We start from the raw sequence: 21,744 nt of genomic DNA on the forward strand, positions 1-21,744 counted from the left end.
AAAGTGCCCCCATTTTGCAAACTACGAGATAAGGTGACGGTTTTGTTGGGACTATTTTTAGAGTACATATGATTTTTTTAATTAATTGTAGAATTAAATATACAATTGGTATGGTATAAGTGTCCGTATAAGTGAATTTTTAACCTGGAAATGGACCCTTTTAAAAAATTGCTTTTATTAATTTTTATTTAAAAAGCATAAATGTATACACCCTCTGATAACCGGGTGTCCAAAATAATAATAGGACAAGATGTTGCCCAGCTACCACCGTGAATTGGTGAAAGAAGAATAGATAACTAACAAGATAATTAAGGTATATAAAAATTCCCAGGGCGTTGGTAACTTTTTAGTGAGGTTGGGAGTTGGGTAGAGAGTGGGGCATATGAATAGGGGTATTAGGGATGATTCTCTCCCTGTACCCGCCCTATGATAGTCCTCTGCCCAAGGATGAGTCCTGATGGTGGGATCACCCTGTCCCCGTACCTACCCTGTCTAGCCCTGTGTAACCCTGTACAATGGGAATTTATAATACAGTTGATGTAAATGTTTTACCCCTTTATATTATATATAACCCCAATGCATTTCCCCACGTTTTGGTTCATCAGGGGGTTGGTTTAGAAGATAATCATTATAATAGATAACATCATGCAGGATGAAAGAGACAGATAATATTAGATATATTTACTGTGTCCTGGTCGATACCATGATGGGGCAGGCCATGTAGGAGAAACTGAGAATTCGTATTTATTCTCCTGTAGAGAGGGAGGTGTCACCTAGGGAAAAGAAAATATCACACAAGAGCCCACTGTTGATGTTTTGGCTATATGGTAAAATTGCTCATAGACGTTTCTAATTAATGGTGACTTACATGTTAGGTGTCCCCCTGTGGTCTGGACTGCCGTCTGCCGTGTCTGATGGGGCAGTGAGGCATCCCTGTAATTGTGCTGTATTTGAGTGGAGTGGAGAGGCCCCTATTCCTGTATGGAGCCGCGTATCCGGTTGGTGGAACGCACGCGCCGCTACTTCCGGTCCCCTAGAACGCATGCATCGCTTCCGGTCTGCTGAACCGCAGACGTCATTTCCGGGATAGCGATGCTCTAGCGCTGCAGGTCCTCCCCTGTTGCTATAATCGCGGGTACGATGTATCCGATTTGAGCACCCGATTATTTCAGTATAATTGTTCTATTCTGCGCTTCTATGCGTTTTCAGGGGGGGGGGGGGCGCTTAGTGGCAAGTGGTTGTTATTTTAGGGGGTGAGGTTTTATCTGGCATGTTCAATTTGAACACATTAGATGTGCCATATGAAGCAGCCATATGCATATCACTTGGACTGACCTCTTTATTTACATCATCCCCAAATCTCCATCGATAAAATAGACCCCTCCATGCTTATAAGACAGCAAAACAGTGACAGGACAAATTCATTTCAAGGCTATAGCTATTCTGATCAGTAGATACATATATATATGATCAACGTAATCACCTGATCAGACGAAATAACGATTATTGAGATAAATAAAATATAATTTAGCCGGGTGTGGCCTGATATAGCTCAGACCCTTTTGATATATATTATATTGAGTACATTATGTACTCATGACCAGTTTGAGAACGTTTTGTTAAATTAATTATTCAGGAAAAATAGAGGCAAGTATGGAGAAAAGAGACTCCCGATCTATCGTAGTGTCTCTTTTAGGGTTATGAGGTATGAAGGAACTTTACAAAAAACAAGTAAAGGTCAATCGTTCGTTAAGGCCGGCAGGTGCTTGCGAACGGCATCTGTAGATCCACTCTGCTTCTTTGCGCAGAATCTTGTTATCCCAGTCCCCTTTTCTCGGAGACATTGGTACTAGTTCCAATGCCGAGAAGCTGAGTGAGCGGGGGTCCCCGAATGATATTCATGTACATGACTTGCCACTGGTGTGATTCTGTTATTTTTAATGTAATTTACATGCTCGCCCACCCTTTTCCTTAATTCCCTAAAGGTCTTTCCAATATAGTCCTTGGGACAGGGGCAGCGACATATGTAAATTACCCCTTTGCTTTTGCAATTAATAAAATCCCGGATGATAAATACCTTTTGGGTGGCCGAGCATGTAATCGACTTGCCTGTAGAAATAAAAGGGCAGATTTTGCAAGTCCCACATTTAAACATACCAGTGGGACAGCAATCAAGCCACGTTCCTGGTGGGGATGGGGGCATGTAGTGGCTGTGTACCAGTCTATCTCTGAGACTCTGACCCCTTCGATAGGTTACACTTGAGTAAGATTAGATGTTCTTGGCGACACTTGTGTCCATCTGCAAGATTGGCCAATATTTATTTAAGATGGTGCTTATCTCAGTGTTGGCCATGTCAAATGTGGAGATAAGACGTGTCTCTGTCCCACTATCACCCCCACGTGTTTTGGGGATAAGTAAGGTTTCTCTATCTTTTGCTAGGGCCTGCTGAAATGCATCTCTTAGTGCACTCTTAGGGTACCCCCTGTCGGTCATTCTCTTGTAAAATTTCCTTGATTCGCAATAAAAGTTGTTTAAACCCGAACAGTTCCTGCGAATCCTCAGATATTGTCCCCTTGGGATACCTCTTTTTTGTGGAGTAGGGTGGTGGCTTCCCCAATGTAGTATGGAATTTGTTGCCGTTGATTTTCTGAAACTTGTGCTGGCTAGTTTGTCACCTTGTTTGTGTATTGTCACATCCAGGAAGTTTATACATTCTTCCTGTATCTCAGACGTAAATTTGAGACCTATGCCATTGATGTTTAAGACATTTATAAAATCAGCAAATTCCCTCCTACTCCCATTCCAAAGCACAAAAATGTCATCGATATATCTCGTCCAGAAGGCTACCTTCTCACTCCACCAAGTGTGGTGACCTGGAAAGACGATATTGTCTTCCCACCAGCCCAGGAAGAGATAGGCGTATGTGGGGGCACAAGGGCATCCCATGGCCATCCCCCTGAGCTGGTGGTAAAACCGCCCACTGAACAGAAAAAATTGTGCCTTAGAATGAAATTGAGTAGGGTTAGGATGAAACGATTGTGTTCTTGGAAATGGTTCCCTCTTGTGCCAAGATAGTAAGTAACCGCTAAGAGGCCCTTGTCATGCGGTATGCTACTGTACAAGGACTCAACGTCAATGCTGGCTAATAGACAAGAAGGTTCAATCCCCAGGGACTCAGTTTTTTTCAGAAAATCCATGGTGTCCCTTGTATATGATGCAAGGGACACCACAAAAATCTTTCAGTACCTGATCAAGATAAAGACCACAGTTTTGTGTGATGGAATTTACGCCGGATACTATCGGTCGACCCTTTAGGGGGGTCGTCCCCTTATGGACTTTGGGGAGTCCATAAAAGGTTGCAATCTGCGGACACCTTGATAATAAAAAGTGGTATTTTGATTTTCCAATGACCCTCTGCTCCAATCCTGTATCTAGGATTTGTTGGAGTTCTGTTAGATACATATCTGTCGGGTCACTGGCTAAAATTCGATAACCACTTTTGTCCCTCAGGAGATCTACACGCATTTTTTTTATACATATCATGATTCATGATCACCAAATTTCCCCCTTTGTCAGAGGGCTTGATGACAATGGAATTATCTTTTTCCAGTGTCCTCAAGGCCTCAAATTCACCTCTAGTCAGATTTCTGCCATGTGAACGGGGCATTTTTATTTTTTCCAGTTCTTTGGTGACCAATTGTTGGAAAATGTCGATATGTTCATAATTAAGTGGTGGAGGCATTTTCCTACTTTTAGGGCGAAGTTTAGTGAAGGGACCTTCTCCTGGTTTTTTAGAACCCTCCTCCCATAAATCCATTAGGATTGCAAGATCTGCCAGGTCGCAGTCCTGTATCCCTAGTCTATCATGAGATTGTTGGTTTGAGACGTCAAAGTATTTCCTCCACCTGAGTTTTCTACAGAATAGGTCGAGGTCTTTTATCCAAGTGAAGATCCTAAACTCAGTCGTAGGACAAATGAAAGTCCCTTTTTCAATACTGAGATCTCTGCGGTGTTTAAATCCCATGCAGACAAATTGATGATCTGTAGGTCTTCAGTGTTTTGGACCGTACTGTCTATTTGGTTCTTTCCCGTAGTTGATAGGGTGGTTGACCCTGTCCTAAAAAAGGAACCGCTGTAGATGTGTAGATGTTGTGGAGACAGCAGGGGGGGGGGGGGGGGGGGAGATGTGTAGAGGCAGTCTCCAAACCAGATGCCCCATAGGAGGATGATGCTACTATGGGCAAGGTAGTCTCCCGGTAGCCACCACCTCTTGGGTTGTTTGTTTCCCTTCCCCATTTTCTCCATTTGTTCCTTTGCTTCTTATTTTGGGATACTGGGCCCTTTTTATTACCACCCTTGTCTCCTCTCCCAGTGGACTCGTTCTCTGAAAATTCAATATCAGAGGAGGAGACCTCAGAGGCAGAGGGATAATTTGACTTTTTTACCACTTGGTAAGCCCTATTTTCACGGAAGTCACTTAAATCTTTCACAAACTGTCTGTGTTTGCGTTCCTTGATGAGATTTTGGAACCATTCCACAGAGGTTTGAAGTGAAGATTCCCTTCTTTTAAAGTCTGGATCTGATTCAAACTTAAGGATAGATTCCTTGAGGTTGCTCAGTTTCTCTAAGGTCCTATCAAAGAGGCCTTTCTCCTCCTCCAGAAGGATCTTCATAAGATTAAGTGAAATTTTGGTTACTTCCTCTTCCCAGCGTATTTTTAAGCAGGCGGAGAGGATAAGTTCAGCTGGAGTCATTGTTATGCGTAGGCCCCTGGGGACTATCTTATGTGACAGATAGCTTTCCAGGGACCTTATCTCCCACCACGACTTAATATTTTCCTTGAAAGCTGTGTAAAGGTCATTGAAGGCTAATTTACAGGTAACGGAAGATGAAAGGCCCGGAATCTCTCTCTCCGAAAAAATGTCTGCTGCCTCTTTGATTAATGCTTCCGTAAATACAGTCTAAAAAACTGGCCATATCTTTTTAAGAAGTATCAAGGAAATTAATTGTAGAATTAAATATACAATTGGTATAAGTGTCCGTATAAGTTCTTAACCTGGAAATGGACCCTTTAAAAAAATCGCTTTTACGTATCTACTGATCAGAATAGCTATAGCCTTGAAATGAATTTGTCCTGTCACTGTTTTGCTGTCTTATAAGCATGGAGGGGTCTATTTTATCGATGGAGATTTGGGGATGATGTAAATAAAGAGGTCAGTCCAAGTGATATGCATATGGCTGCTTCATATGGCACATATAATGTGTTCAAATTGAACATGCCAGATAAAACCTCACCCCCTAAAATAACAACCACTTGCAACTAAGCCCCCCCCCCCGAAAACGCATAGAAGCGCCGATTAGAACAATTATACTGAAATAATTGGGTGCTAAAATCGGATACATCGTACCCCGCGATTATAGCAACAGGGGAGGACCTGGAGCACTAGAGCATTGCTATCCCGGAAATGACGTCTGCGGTTCAGCAGACCGAAAGCGATGCATGCGTTCTAGGGGACCAGAAGTAGCGGCGCGTGCGTTCCAGCAACCGGATACACGGCTCCATACAGGAATAGGGGCCTCTCCACTCACCAGTTAAATACAGCACAATTACAGGGATGCCTCACTGCCCCATCAGACACGGCAGACGGCAGTCCAGACCACAGGGGGACACCTAACATGTAAGTCACCATTAATTAGAAACGTCTATGAGCAATTTTACCATATAGCCAAAACATCAACAGTGGGCTCTTGTGTGATATTTTCTTTTCCCTAGGTGACACCTCCCTCTCTACAGGAGAATAAATACGAATTCTCAGTTTCTCCTACATGGCATGCCCCATCATGGTATCGACCAGGACGCAGTAAATATATCTAATATTATCTGTCTCTTTCATCCTGCATGATGTTATCTATTATAATGATTATCTTCTAAACCGACCCCCTGATGAACCAAAACGTGGGGAAACGCGTTGGGGTTATATATAAAATAAAGGGGTAAAACATTTACATCAACTGTATTATAAATTCCCATTGTACAGGGTTACACAGGGCTAGACAGGGTAGGTACGGGGACAGGGTGATCCCACTATCAGGACTCATCCCTGGGCAGAGGACTATCATAGGGCGGGTACAAGGAGAGAATCATCCCTAATACCCCTATTCATGTGCCCCACTCTCTACCCAACTCCAAACCTCAATAAAAAGTTACCAACGCCCTGGGAATTTTTATATACCTTAATTATCTTGTTAGTTATCTATTCTTCTTTCACCAATTCACGGTGGTGGCTGGGCAACATCTTGTCCCATTATTATTTTGGACACCCGGTTATCAGAGGGTGTATACATTTATGGTTTTTAAATAAAAATTAATAAAAGCGATTTTTTTAAAGGGTCAATTTCCAGGTTACATATGATTTTTGGTTGCTCTATATTACATTATTATATTTTGGTGAGGCAAGGTTACCAAAAATTGAAATTCTGAAATGTTATCTCCATTTGGCATTAACTGTTGAGGAACACCTACAGGGTTAATAAAGTTTGTAAAATTTAGAATACCTTGAGGGGTGTAGTTTCTTAGATGGGGTCAGTTTTAGGGAGTTTTTACTCTAGTGGTGCATCAGGGGGGCTTCAAAAGGGACATGGTGTTAATAAAAAAAGGCCATCAAAATCGGCCTTCCAGAAACCATGTCGGTCCTTTCCTTTTGCGCCCTGCCCTTTAGTGATACAGCAGTTTACGACCACAAATGTGGCATTTCTGTAAACTGCAGTATCAGGGTAATAAATATAACGTTTTGTTTAGTTGTTAACCCTTGCTTTGTTACCGGAAAAAACTGATTGAAATGGAAAAGTGCCAAAAATAGCTGTTTTGGCAACGTTAGAATTTTTTTTTGTTTTGACCGTGTTAATCTGGGGGCTTAGGTCATGGGGTATTTTTTTAGAGGAGATTCTAACGGACGCGGTGATACCTAATAAGTCTACTTTTTACAATTATTTAAGTTTTAGACTATATTATCCTTTTTGATATCAAAAAATTATTTTTGTATCTCTAAAATCTGAGTCATTTAATTTTTTGCCGATTATCTTATGTAGGACAGTTTTATTGGCACTATTTTGGGGGCTATTTTTTTTTTACCGTGTTAATCTGGGGGGTTAGGTCATGGGGTATTTTTATAGAGAAGATCATTACCGACGCGGAGATACCAAATTTGTATACTTTTTTTAAAATTATTTTAGTTTCTCAAGTCTGAGAACCAGTTTTTTTTTATCCAATTGTCAGTGCCTACATTGGGATATAACTTTAGTACTCCATGGAAGTGTGGTACTCCCTGAAGCAACCAATAATGCAGAGGCCCAGATGATCGGGGCACATGTCACATTGAGTAGTGGTGTCCTTCCGTATCCCCCTCCTGTGACACACATTGCACATTTTTTGGGTTCGTCCATTCTTTCCAGTATGTGGGACCACACCTGGAAAGTGTTGGCCAGGGACGATCCTGGCGCCTCCAGTTCCCGAGGTACTCCAACCGGTCCGAAAAGATCAGGGCCTTGAGGACTGCCTCTTAGAACTGATGGAATGTCCCTGTGTTGCCAGCGCTCCGGGACAGCACAAAAGAGTTGTACATGGCAACCTGCACCAAGTAGACTGCAACTTTTTTGTACCATGCCCAGGTATTGTGCATGGCATTATATGGCTTGAGGACTTGATCAGAGAGATTAACTCCTCCCATATACCAATTGTAGTCGATTATACAATCGGGCTTGAAGACCGTTGCCACGGTACCTCGCATAGGGACAGGGGTGATGCCGTTACCATGAATTGTGGACAGTACAAGGACATCCCTCTTGTCCTTATAACTGACCAGCAACACGTTTCCAGTGGTATGGGCATGGGTCTCACCCTTGGGGATAGGTACCTGGAGGGGGTAGGTAGGGAGGCCGCGTTGATTTTTCCACATGGTCCAACAAGCGGACGTGGATCTGGCGGCGAGGGACTGGAACAAGGGGAAACTAGCATAAAAGTTATCCACATACAGGTGGTAACCCTTATCTAGCAGTGGGGGCATAAGGTTCCACACAAGTTTCCCACTGACGCCCAGAGTGGGGGGACATTCTGGGGGTTCAAAACGGGAATCTCACCCTTCGTACACACAAAACTTGTAAGTGTACCCTGAGGAACTCTCACAAAGTTGGTACAGCTTCACACCATACCTCGCCCGCTTAGAGGGAACATACTGGCGGAAAATGAGTCTCCCCTTGAACGCAATGAGAGACTCATCAACCGCAACCTCCCTTCCAGGTACATAGGCCTGTAAAAATTTGGCCCCAAAGTGATTGACGACCGGCCTGATTTTGTACAGGCGGTTATATCCTCTCAGGATCGCAGGATGGTGATTGGTGGGGTAAAATCACACCGCCGATCACCATCCTGTTCCAGGTCCTTAGAGATCCGAATAACCCGGAAACGTGATCGCTGACATGGGGAAGGGGGGTCACAGGACCCCCCGGCGCATCTAGCCAAGGTGCCTGCTCAATGATTTGAGCAGGCATCTGGTTGTGATCACCGCCCGCCGGGCGGCAGTGATCGGAACTATACATGACATACTGGTACGTCGTGTGTCCTTAAGTACCAGGACAACATGCCGTACCGGTACGTCATGTGTCCTGAAGAGGTTAAAGGGACAGGTACTGTGGAGGTCTCTGTTAAGGGGCAGGGAACAGTGGAGGTTACAGATAAGGGGATAGTCCCCTATGGAGGTCAGTGTTAAGGGGCGGAGTGCTGTATAGGTCACTATTAAGGGGTGGGCCCCCGAGGAGGTCAATGTCAAGTGAGTGGGGTGCTGTGAAAATCACTGTTAAATGGACAAGCTGCTGTGAAGGTCAAATTTAAGGGGATGGGCTGCTGTAGAGGTCCCATTTTAAGGAGGCGGAGCACTTTGAGGGGGTCAGTGTGAAGGGGTGGGGTACTGTTGATATCTTTTAACAACACACAAACATTAAATGAAATATGATGAAATATGCTAATATACATTCACCTAAAGAATTATTAGGAACACCATACTAATACGGTGTTGGACCCCCTTTTGCCTTCAGAACTGCCTTAATTCTACGTGGCATTGATTCAACAAGGTGCTGATAGCATTCTTTAGAAATGTTGGCCCATATTGATAGGATAGCATCTTGCAGTTGATGGAGATTTGAGGGATGCACATCCAGGGAACGAAGCTCCCGTTCCGCCACATCCCAAAAATGCTCTATTGGGTTGAGGTCTGGTGACTGTGGGGGCCATTTTAGTACAGTGAACTCATTGTCATGTTCAAGAAACCAATTTGAAATGATTTGAGTTTTGTGACATGGTGCATTATCCTGCTGGAAGTAGCCATCAGAGGATGGTCAGAAACAATGCTCAGATAGCCCGTGGCATTTAAATGAAGGCCATTTGGCACTAAGGGGCCTAAAGTGTGCCCAGAAAACATCCCCCACACCATTACACCACCACCACCACCAGCCTGCACAGTGGTAACAAGGCATGATGGATACATGTTCTCATTCTGTTTACGCCAAATTCGGACTCTACCATTTGAATGTCTCAACAAAAATCGAGACTCATCAGACCAGGCAACATTTTTCCAGTCTTCAACAGTCCAATTTTGGTGAGCTTGTGCAAATTGTAGCTTCTTTTTCCTATTTGTAGTGGAGATGAGTGGTACCCGGTGGGGTCTTCTGCTGTTGTAGCCCATCCGTCTCAAGGTTGTGCGTGTTGTGGCTTCACAAATGCTTTGCTGCGTACCTCGGTTGTAACGAGTGGTTATTTCAGTCAATGTTGCTCTTCTATCAGCTTGAATCAGTCGGCCTATTCTCCTCTGACCTCTAGCATCAACAAGGCATTTTCACCCACAGGACTGCCACATACTGGATGTTTTTCCCTTTTCACACCATTCTTTGTAAACCGTAGAAATGTTTGTGCGTGAAAATCCCAGTAAGTGAGCAGATTGTGAAATACTCAGACCGGCCCGTCTGGCACCAACAACCGTGCCACGCTCAAAATTGCTTAAATCACCTTTCTTTCCCATTCAGACATTTAGTTTGGAGTTCAGGAGATTGTCTTGACCAGGACCACAACCCTACATGCATTGAAGCAACTGCCATGTGATTGGTTGACTAGATAATTGCATTAATGAGAAATAGAACAGGTGTTCCTAATAATTCTTTAGGTGAGTGTATAGATATATATATATACACATACACACACATATTTCATATATAATAAACACGTACATATGGGAATAGATATATAATATATGCAAGAGTGTAAAAGGTGTAATTTATACCTCATACCTCACATATCAGTACACTATTGCATATACTATACATCTGTACATACAGCATATAAATATGTATAATATATGCAGTGTATATGTATATATAGCGGTGTACTGATGTGAGACATAGGTACAAGTTATAATAGATGCATTGTGTACAGAAATATATGTGGTTAGTTATACACTATGCTCACTGTGTGTGAGACAAATGAGGTAGCGGACATTGTAACTAGTGATGAGCGGCAGGGGTCATATTCGAATTCGCAATATTTCGCAAATATTTTGTAGAATATTCATCGAATATTCGCAAATTCGAAAATTTGTTATATTCTAAGATTTTTTTTACTCGAAAAATCGGCAAGGTAATGATTGTGTAATATGCTATTTTTCGTAATGCGAATTTTCGTAATACTAATTTTTTATTGCGAATTTTTCAACTTTTAGACAAAGAAGATTATAGCACTATATTAGCTAAATTGCTCTATATTCGCTTTTTTCGAATATTCACTATATTGCTATAACTTCGTTTTTTCGAATATTCGTAATATTCTAAAACAAGAATATATAGCAAATATTCGGAAAAAAAAACTAATATAGAGCAATTTTGATAATATAGTGCTATAATCTTCTTTGTTTAATAGTTGTAATTTTTTTCTCATCTGAAGTTCAGCACTATATTAGCTAAATTGCTCTATATTCGTTTTTTTCAGAATATTCGCTATATTGCTATAACTTCATTTTTTTGAATATTCATAATATTCTAAAACAAGAATATATAGCAATATAGCGAATATTCAAAAAAAATTGAATATAGAGCAATTTAGCTAATAATCTTCTTTGTCTAATAGTTGTAATTTTTTTCTCATCTGAAGTTCAGATTGTGTAATATGCTAATTTTGTAATGCGAATTTTCGTAATACGAATTTTTTATTGCAAATTTTTCAACTTACAACTATTAGACAAAGAAGATTAACTCTATTAGCTAAATTGATCTATATTATTTTTTTTCAAATATTCGCTATATTGCTATATATTCTTCTTTTAGAATATTATGAATATTCAAAAAAACAAAGTTATAGCAATATAGCGAATATTTGGAAAAAAAATCGAATATAGAGCAATTTAGCTAATAAAGTGCTATAATCTTGTTTGTCTAATAGTTGTAAGCTGAAAAATTTGCAATAAAAAATTTGTATTATGAAAATTCGCATTATGAAAATTTGCAAACTACACTATTCCTAAAGTCAAATATACTACAGCCTTCTCATTGGCCCACAAGCTAGAAGCAGGGAGGGATCACGTGTACTGATTTAAAAAAAAATCGAATATTTGAAATTCCGAATATATATCACTATATTCAAAATATTTGCAAATTTTCAAAGTTCCTATATTCGCGATAAAAATTTGACATTCGAATATTCGTGATCAACACTTATTGTAACTGTCTGCAGTATTATATATGAGTGAGCAATGAGTAAAAACAGGTCATAGGTGGGGGGCAATTGAAAAGAAAACTTGCAAACAGAAAATTGTTTGGGGGGGTTAGCCAATAAAGGAATCACTGGTATATTATACAGTGCTGCCCATAATTATTCATACCCCTGGCAAATTTTGACTTAAAGTTACTTTTATTCAACCAGCAAGTAATTTTTTGACGGGAAATGACATAGGTGTCTCCCAAAAGATAAGACGATGTACAAGAGGCATTATTGTGGAAAAAAAAACACATTTCTCAGCTTTTATTTACATTTGAGCAAAAAATACAAGATGTTCCTCACTTTGGAAAATCTCAGAGGACGTGGTCGGAAGCCAAAAGTGGCACCTATGGTGGCCAGCAGGATAGTTAGAGAGGTGAAAAAGAATCCAAGGATCACCACCAAGGCCATCCTGCTGAATCTGGGCTCTGCTGGTGGCAATGTCTCAAGGCAAACAATCCAACGGACACTGCACAATGCAGACCAAGGAGGACGCCACTTCTCCAGATAAGGCACACAAAACCTTGCATGGCCTTTGCAAAAGCTCATCTGGACAAAGAAGAAGACTTCTGGTCTTCGGTGTTATGGTCAGATGAAACAAACATTGGATTGTTTGGTCACAATGATGTTTCCTTCACAATGATGTTTCCTTCAAAGGAGAAGCCTTCAACCCAAAGAACACCATCCCTACTGTCAAACATGGTGGTGAGAACCTAATGCTTTGGGGGTGGTTTTTAGCCAATTGACCACCAGGAAACCTAATCACAGTAAACGGCACCATGAAAAAAGAGCAATACATGAGGATTCTCAATGACAACACCAGGCAGTATGCAGAGAAACTTGGCCTTGGGCACCAGTGGACATTTCAGCATGACAATGACCCAAAACACACAGCAAAAGTGGTGAAGAAATGGTTAGCAGACAACAACATTAACGTTTTGGAGTGGCCCAGCCAGAGTCCAGACTTGAATCCAATTGAGAATCTGTGGAGGGAGCTAAAGATCAGAGGGATGGCAAGAAGACCCTCCAACCTGAAAGATTTGCAGCTCATTGCTAAAGATGAATGGGCAAAAATACCTGTGGAGACATGCAAAAAGCTGGTCTGCAAAGGCTTTTCTATTGATTATTGAGGAGGGTATGAATAATTTTGGACTGGACACGGTTTGCTCAAATGTAAAAAAAAAGCTGACAAATGTTTTTTTTTTGCCCCACAATAATGCCTCTTGTACATTGTCTTATTGTTTTTTTTGGGAGACACCTATGTCATTTCCCATCAAAAAATTACTTGCTGGTTGAATAAAAGTAACTTTAAGACAAAATTTGCCAACGGTATGAATAATTATGGGCAGCACTGTATAACCCCTTTAACTACTTTTCCAAAGTACTGAGAGCAAGTCCAGTGATATTCAGGAGTGGGCAATAGAGTACATCGGGAACACCAGCAGAAATTTACTTACTGTATATTTTTTACTGAGATTTCAATAATATTTTGTTTTACCTTGTGACTGTGCTGTATGTCATTGGGACACTGAAGAAGATCACTGTAACGTCCAGCACTTTTAAAAATGCAGTGTAACAAACAATTAGAGTTGAGCGAACACCTGGATGTTCGGGTTCGAGAAGTTCGGCCGAACTTCCCGGAAATGTTCGGGTTCGGGATCCGAACCCGACCCGAACTTCGTCCCGAACCCGAACCCCATTGAAGTCAATGGGGACCCAAACTTTTCGGCACTAAAAAGGCTGTAAAACAGCCCAGGAAAGAGCCAGAGGGCTGCAAAAGGCAACAACATGTAGGTAAATTCCCTGCAAACAAATGTGGAAATGAATTAAGCAGAGAATCTGGCTTCACGTCACCCACCACTGTAACAGTCCATTGTCAGATATTTAGTCCTAGGCACCCAGGCAGAGGAGAGAGGTCCCTTAACAGAGAATCTGGCTTCATGTCAGCAGAGAATCAGTCTGCATGTCATAGCAGAGAAACAGGCTTCACGTCACCCACCACTGTAACAGTCCATTGCCATATATTTAGGCCCAGGCACCCAGGCAGAGGAGAGAGGTCCCGTAACAGAGAATCTGGCTTCATGTCAGCAGAGAATCAGTCTGCATGTCATAGCAGAGAATCAGGCTTCACATCAGCCACCATTGTAACAGTCCATTGTCATATATTTAGGCCCAGGCACCCAGGCAGAGGAGAGAGGTCCCGTAACAGAGAATCTGTCTTCATGTCAGCAGAGAATCAGTCTGCATGTCATAGCAGAGAATCAGGCTTCACGTCACTCACCACTGGAACAGTCCATTGTCATATATTTAGACCCAGGCAGAGGAGAGAGGTCCCATAACAGAGAATCTGGCTTCATGTCAGCAGAGAATCAGTCTGCATGTCATAGCAGAGAATCAGGCTTCACGTCAGCCACCACTGTAACAGTCCATTGTCATATATTTAGGCCCAGGCACCCAGGCAGAGGAGAGAAGTCCCATAACAGAGAATCTGGCTTCATGTCAGCAGAGAATCAGTCTGCATGTCATAGCAGAGAATCAGGCTTCACGTCAGCCACCACTGTAACAGTCCATTATCATATATTTAGGCCCAGGCACCCAGGCAGAGGAGAGAGGTCCCGTAACAGAGAATCTGGCTTCATGTCAGCAGAGAATCAGTCTGCATGTCATAGCAGAGAATCAGGCTTCACGTCAGCCACCACTGTAATAGTCCATTGTCATATATTTAGGCCCAGGCACCCAGGCAGAGGAGAGAGGTCCCGTAACAGAGAATCTGGCTTCATGTCAGCAGAGAATTAGTCTGCATGTCATAGCAGAGAATCAGGCTTCACTTCAGCCACCACTGTAACAGTCCATTGTCATATATTTAGGCCCAGGCACCCAGGCAGAGGAGAGAGGTCCCGTAACAGAGAATCTGGCTTCATGTCAGCAGAGAATCAGTCTGCATGTCATAGCAGAGAATCAGGCTTCACATCACCCAACATTGGAACAGTCCATTGTCATATATTTAGGCCCCGGCACCCAGACAGAGGAGAGGTTTATTCAACTGTGGGTTGCCTCGCAATATAATGGTAAAATGAAAATAAAAATAGGATTGAATGAGGAAGTGCCCTGGAGTACAATAATATATGGTTATGGGGAGGTAGTTAACGTCTAATCTGCACAAGGGATGGACAGGTCCTGTGGGATCCATGCCTGGTTCATTTTTATGAACATCAGCTTGTCCACATTGGCTGTAGACAGGCGGCTGCGTTTGTCTGTAATGACGCCCCCTGCCGTGCTGAATACACGTTCAGACAAAACGCTGGCTGCCGGGCAGGCCAGCACCTCCAAGGCATAAAAGGCTAGCTCTGGCCACGTGGACAATTTAGAGACCCAGAAGTTGAATGGGGCCGAACCATTAGTCAGTACATGGAGGGGTGTGCACACGTACTGTTCCACCATGTTAGTGAAATGTTGCCTCCTGCTAACACGTTGCTTATCAGGTGGTGGTGCAGTTAGCTGTGGCGTGTTGACAAAACTTTTCCACAACTCTGCCATGCTAACCCTGCCCTCAGAGGAGCTTGCCGTGACACAGCTGCCTTGGCGACCTCTTGCTCCTCCTCTGCCTTGGCCTTGGGCTTCCACTTGTTCCCCTGTGACATTTGGGAATGCTCTCAGTAGCGCGTCTACCAACGTGCGCTTGTACTCGCACATCTTCCTATCACTCTCCAGTGCAGGAAGTAAGGTGGGCACATTGTCTTTGTACCGTGGATCCAGCAGGGTGGCAACCAAGTAGTCCGCACACGTTAAAATGTGGGCAACTCTGCTGTCGTTGCGCAGGCACTGCAGCATGTAGTTGCTCATGCATGCTAGGCTGCCCAGGGGTAAGGACAAGCTGTCCTCTGTGGGAGGCGTATCGTCATCATCCTGCGTTTCCCCCCAGCCACGCACCAGTGAAGGGCCCGAGCTGCGTTGGGTGCCACCCCGCTGTGACCATGCTTCATCCTCATCCTCCTCCACCTCCTCCTCATCCTCATCCTTCTCGTCCTCCAGTAGTGGGCCCTGGCTGGCCACATTTGTACCTGGCCTCTGCTGTTGCAAAAAAACCTCCCTCTGAGTCACTTCGAAGAGACTGGCCTGAAAGTGCTAAAAATGACCCCGCTTCCTCCTCCTCCTGGGCCACCTCCTCTTCCATCATCGCCCTAAGTGTTTTCTCAAGGAGACATAGAAGTGGTATTGTAACGCTGATAACGTTGTGCAGGGAAGGCACAGCTCTCTTGGAGAAGTAGTGCCGGCTGGGAACAACATACTGTGGGACAGCAAGCGATATGACCTGCTTGAAGCTCTCTGTGTCCACCAGCCTAAATGACAGCATTTCATAGGCCAGTAGTTTAGAAATGCTGGCATTCAGGGCCAGGGATCGAGGGTGGCTAGGTGGGAATTTACGCTTTCTCTCAAATGTTTGTGAGATGGAGAGCTGAACACTGCCGTGTGACATGGTTGAGATGCTTGGTGACGGAGGTGGTGGTGTTGGTGGTACATCCCCTGTTTGCTGGGCGGCGGGTGCCAACGTTCCTCCAGAGGTAGAGGAAGAGGCCGAGGCGGCAGCAGAAGAAGAGGCCGAGGCGGCAGCAGCAGAAGAGGCCGAGGCGGCAGCAGCAGAAGAGGTAGCAGGGGGAGCCTGAGCGACTTCCTTGTTTTTAAGGTTCAGAACGTTAATGCCTCGCTTCAGGCTCTGATGGCACAGCGTGCAAACCACTCGGGTCTTGTCGTCAGCACATTGTTTGAAGAAGTGCCATGCCAGGGAACTCCTTGAAGCTGCCTTTGGGGTGCTCGGTCCCAGATGGCGGTGGTCAGTAGCAGGCGGAGTCTCTTGGCGGCGGGTGTTCTGCTTTTGCCCACTGCTCCCTCTTTTGCTACGCTGTTGGCTCGGTCTCACCACTGCCTCTTCCTCTGAACTGTGAAAGTTAGTGGCACGACCTTCATTCCATGTGGGGTCTAGGACCTCATCGTCCCCTGCATCGTCTTTCACCCAGTCTTGATCCCTGACCTCCTGTTCAGTCTGCACACTGCAGAAAGACGCAGCAGTTGGCACCTGTGTTTCGTCATCATCAGAGACGTGCTGAGGTGGTATTCCCATGTCCTCATCATCAGGAAACATAAGTGGATGTGCGTCAGTGCATTCTATGTCTTCCACCGCTGGGGAAGGGCTAGGTGGATGCCCTTGGGAAACCCTGCCAGCGGAGTCTTAAAACAGCATAAGAGACTGCTGCATAACTTGAGGCTCAGACAGTTTACCTGGTATGCATGGGGGTGATGTGACAGACTGATGGGGTTGGTTTTCAGGCACCATCTGTGCGCTTTCTGCAGAAGACTGGGTGGGAGATAATGTGAACGTGCTGGATCCACTGTCGGCCACCCAATTGACTAATGCCTGTACCTGCTCAGGCCTTACCATCCTTAGAACGGCATTGGGCCCCACCAAATATCGCTGTAAATTCTGGCGGCTACTGGGACCTGAGGTAGTTGGTACAATAGGATGTGTGGCTGTGGCAGCACGGCCACGTCCTCTCCCAGCACCAGAGGGTCCACTAACACCACCACTACCATGTCTGCGTCTGCGTCCTTTACTAGATGTTTTCCTCATTGTTATCGTTCACCACAACAACAAAAATAATATTTGGCCCAATGTATTGAATTCAAATTCAGGACTTTTTTTACAGACACCTAACACTATCTGGCTATCTATTTAGGTACCGTATTACACTAATACAGGCACAGCAGTAACCACAGATTTAGCTGACTATAAATTTGAGGCCTATTATTTAGGCGCTGGGTGACAGGTATACGTTTACACACAGAATTAGACTGGGATATGCACAGTAGCGTGTGTGTGAAGTTATTGAGAATGACCCTATCTGCAGCTTGAATCTAATATACCCTTTTAGGGATAAATTTAAAGTAGGCCTGATACAGCAGAAACCACTAATTTAGAGAATTGCTAAATTGGGAATTGTATTTCAACCCAGAACAAAAACTGTGCTTTGACGGACACTAAATAACTTGACCAGCTACAGCAATAATTACAGATTTGGATGAATATAAATTTGAGGCCTATTATTTAGGCGCTGGGTGACATGTATACGTTTACGGACAGAATTAGACTGGGATATGCATAGTAGCGTGTGTGTGAAGTTATTGTGGATGACCCTATCAGCACCTTGAATCTTATATACCCTTTTAGGGATAAATTTAAAGTAGGCCTGATACAGCAGAAACCACAAATTTAGAGAATTGCTAAATTGGGAATTGCATTTCAACCCAGAACAAAAACTGTGCTTTGACGGACACTAAATAACTTGCCCAGCTACAGCAATAACCACAGATTTAGCTGACTATAAATTTGAGGCCTATTATTTAGGCGCTGGTGACAGGTATACGTTTACAGACAGAATTAGACTGGGATATGGCCAAAAAATAACCACACTATTGATGGTTAAATGCACTTGGTGTGACAGCTTGACCCTGATGTAGGATATAGCCAAAAAATAACCACACTATTGATGGTTAAATGCACTTGGTGTGACAGCTTGACCCTGATGTAGGATATAGCCAAAAAACAACCACACTATTGAGGGTTAAATGCACTTGGTGACAGGCTGAGCTTACCCCTAATGTAGTATATGGCCAAAAAATAACCACACTATTGAGGGTTAAATGTACTTGTTGGCAGCTTGTGCTGGCGCACTACAAGACACAAAATGGCCACCGATCACCCCAGAAAAAAGTGAATGAAAAACGCTCTGGGCAGCCTAAAAACAGTGAGCAATAGAATAGCAGCAGTTCAATCATCCACAGCTGAATATCGATCTCTGAATGAAGTATTTTGGAGGAGTTAATCACTGCCTAATCTTGCCCTAACTTCGCAGCTGCAACCTCTCCCTACACTGATCAGAGCAGAGTGAAGTGCGGCGCTATGTGACTCCAGCTTAAATAGAGGCTGGGTCACATGCTGCACTGGCCAATCACAGCCATGCCAATAGTAGGCATGGCTGTGACGGCCTCTTGGGGCAAGTAGTATGACGCTTGTTGATTGGCTGCTTTGCAGCCTTTCAAAAAGCACCAAGAAAGCGACGAACACCGAACCCGAACCTGGACTTTTACGAAAATGTTCGGGTTCGGGTCCGTGTCACGGACACACCAAAATTCGGTACGAACCCGAACTATACAGTTCGGGTTCGCTCATCCCTACAAACAATTATAAAAATGACATTTATATAAACCGTAAACTTTTACCTTAATTGTTGTAAAGCAGGATTAAAAAATGTACTCACTTTTCTTACGATAATAATTGATTCCATATGCCATTAATCCAGAAAGTATTAGCCCACAACTTGTCAGAACATAAGCTTCTGTGTAAGACTGTCTTTGCTTTTCCAGAGAAACATTATGAGCTACAAAGAGAAAAAAAATAAAAAATTCTTAATGCCACATATATTTTCAAAATATTATAATGATAGGTTTTCATTAAATCACCTAATCCAAACTATTTAATTGGTCTAACTGGTAAACTAGGATGCTCTTGCTAGGATGTAGTTTTGATCCTGTTACTGCATCAAAACCATGCTTTCCCAATACAGTTAGGGTGGTTGCCACATGTTCAGGTTTTTTGATGCAGGTTTTCAAGCAAAAATCAGGTGTGGGTCATAAAAGGAGAGAAAGTTTTGAGAACAAACAGTAATGACAAAGTAACAGCAACATGCATGGGATGGTGCACTGATATGGTGGGTACAGGAACTGTGCTTGCCCAATTAGGGACAGGGACCTAGCTGTTACTGACAGCCAAGCCCCTGTGGTAACCACTGGCAATGGTGAAACCTCTGGTGCCAACAGATTAACCCTTTAAATGCCACAGTCAATGTTAATATTGCATCTATTAAGTTTACAGTATCCCAACGATGCCATCACTGGGTGTCATTGTTTGCCATGGCAGCTGGAAGCCTTAGGCCCCTTGCAGACGAGCATGTCCAGATAAGGTCCAGATGCGTTGCAGGAAAATGCAAATTTTTTTCGCGTGAGTGCAAAACATTGTATTGTGTTTTGCACGCGCGTGAGAAAAGTTGGCATGTTTGGTACCGAAACCCGAACTTCTTCACAGAAGTTCGGGTTTGGTGTTGTGTAGACTGTATTATTTTCCCTTATAACATGATTATAAGGGAAAATAATTGCATTCTTAATACAGAATGCATAGTACAATAGGGCTGGAGGGGTTAAATTATTTTTTTTTAACTTACCTTAATCCACTTCTCTTCTGTCTTCTTCTTTGAGGAATAGGACCTTTGATGATGTCACTGCGCTCATCACGTGATCCATCACTACGGTGCCGGGCTGTGCGAGCAAGTGGATTAAGGTGAGTTAAATTATTTATTTATTTATTTTAACCCCTCAAACCCTATTGTACTATGCATTCTGTATTAAGAATGCTATTATTTTCCCTTATAACCATGTTATAAGGGAAAATAATAATGATCGAGTCTCCATCCTGATCGTCTCCTAGCAACCATGCATGAAAATTGCACCGCATCTGCACTTACATGCGGATGCTTGCTATTTTCACGCAGCCCTATTCACTGTGGAAATTCACCTCATGCATTGCACCCGCGCGGAAATCTCGCCCGTGTGAAAGGGGCCTTACAAAAGCTTCTGAGTCTGCCAGCCATGGAAGCCTATGAAGCCCAGACCTAGGCTGGAACTCACATGTGAACTGTCAGCTTGAAACTGACAGTTTCAATGCAGTACAATACAGCATGTTTTGCACTTAGAAAAGAGATGATTTCTTGAATAATAATAATAAAAATAATTAAAAAAAAACAATTGCCCAAAAAATTTATATATAACACCTTCTAGTCTCCTTGGACTAAGATTTTTTTTTATGAAAACATGTTATCTTTTGCTAACTTTTTATGAATCTGTGCTATGTCTCTCCCCCTTCCCAAGCTCTGGAATGCAGTGACAGCAATAGCAAATAATGTCAGACTGACACTGACATATATAGCTATGGGTAAACGCATGTTTTACAGTGTTAACAAACAGCATGTTTAAAAACACACTGTTTCATTGCATATGTTATGCTTTTCCATATTTGAAAGTTTCAAAAAATTTCCACTATTAACCTACCCTTTCCACATCCACACTGTACTGCTACTGCTCCCAATTAAAAGGAAGAAGTCCCTCCCTCCATTCCACCCCCTAGTTCCAAGTCACTGTCTGCACCTTACTGCATCTTCACTCTCCCCCCAATCCCTAGTTTAACCCTTTCACACATAATGCCGTACATGTACGGCATTATGCACAAGGGCTTAAATGGAGCTTGTTGCAATTGTAGGGCTCCGAACGGTTACTATGACAGCCTGGGGTCTGCTGAATCTTCCCAGGCTTATCATGGTAAACTACAGTTAAAGCGGTGCATGAGGTACAGATTCACAGGTAGGCACTGAAAATCTAAAACACCAATTGTGAAAAAAATAGACTTCGTTATTGGATGAGTTGACCTTACGGATGTCGTACTCATTTTTCTTGTCTGGTCGGTTTACCAGCAGATCTCTCAGGGTCTCATTGTAGATCTCAAGGAAACTAGTCGTGAATTTATACTGCCAGCCTTTAGACTTCAGCTCATCTGCGCTGCTGAAGATCTGCCAGATAGCCCTGGGTATCATTCTCATGGTGTCCACAGAGATGTTATTGTGAAGAAAATAGACTTTATTCGGTTTTTACCTTTTTGTGAATTGATCGACTGCACACGCGGAATTCATGGAACTGTTTTGGGCAGAACCCTCGTGGGTGGTCGGTAACTTGTGACTTCCATGTTTTTTAAGAACCCCTGAACCAATCTGGGTGAAATTTGGATATGTTGGTCCCCCAGATCGGGGCTATCAGGGGATATGTAAATTGTGGGGATACCTTGTGGGGA

The 21,744-nt window shown here is 43.2% G+C and overlaps 1 protein-coding gene across 1 annotated transcript in view; it reads right to left on the reverse strand.

The window, feature by feature from the left end:
* Positions 1-21,744, reverse strand: part of LOC122944185 (L-selectin-like) — a 760,442-nt gene that overhangs the window by 180,117 nt on the left and 558,581 nt on the right. Inside the window, exon 8 of the mRNA XM_044302412.1 lies at positions 19,109-19,228. Within this exon, the coding sequence (XP_044158347.1) occupies positions 19,109-19,228 (120 nt within the window). The remainder of the gene's footprint in view (positions 1-19,108; positions 19,229-21,744) is intronic.

The sequence above is a fragment of the Bufo gargarizans genome, chromosome 7, assembly GCF_014858855.1.
Source record: "Bufo gargarizans isolate SCDJY-AF-19 chromosome 7, ASM1485885v1, whole genome shotgun sequence".
In the NCBI taxonomy this organism is placed as follows: Eukaryota; Metazoa; Chordata; class Amphibia; order Anura; family Bufonidae; genus Bufo; species Bufo gargarizans.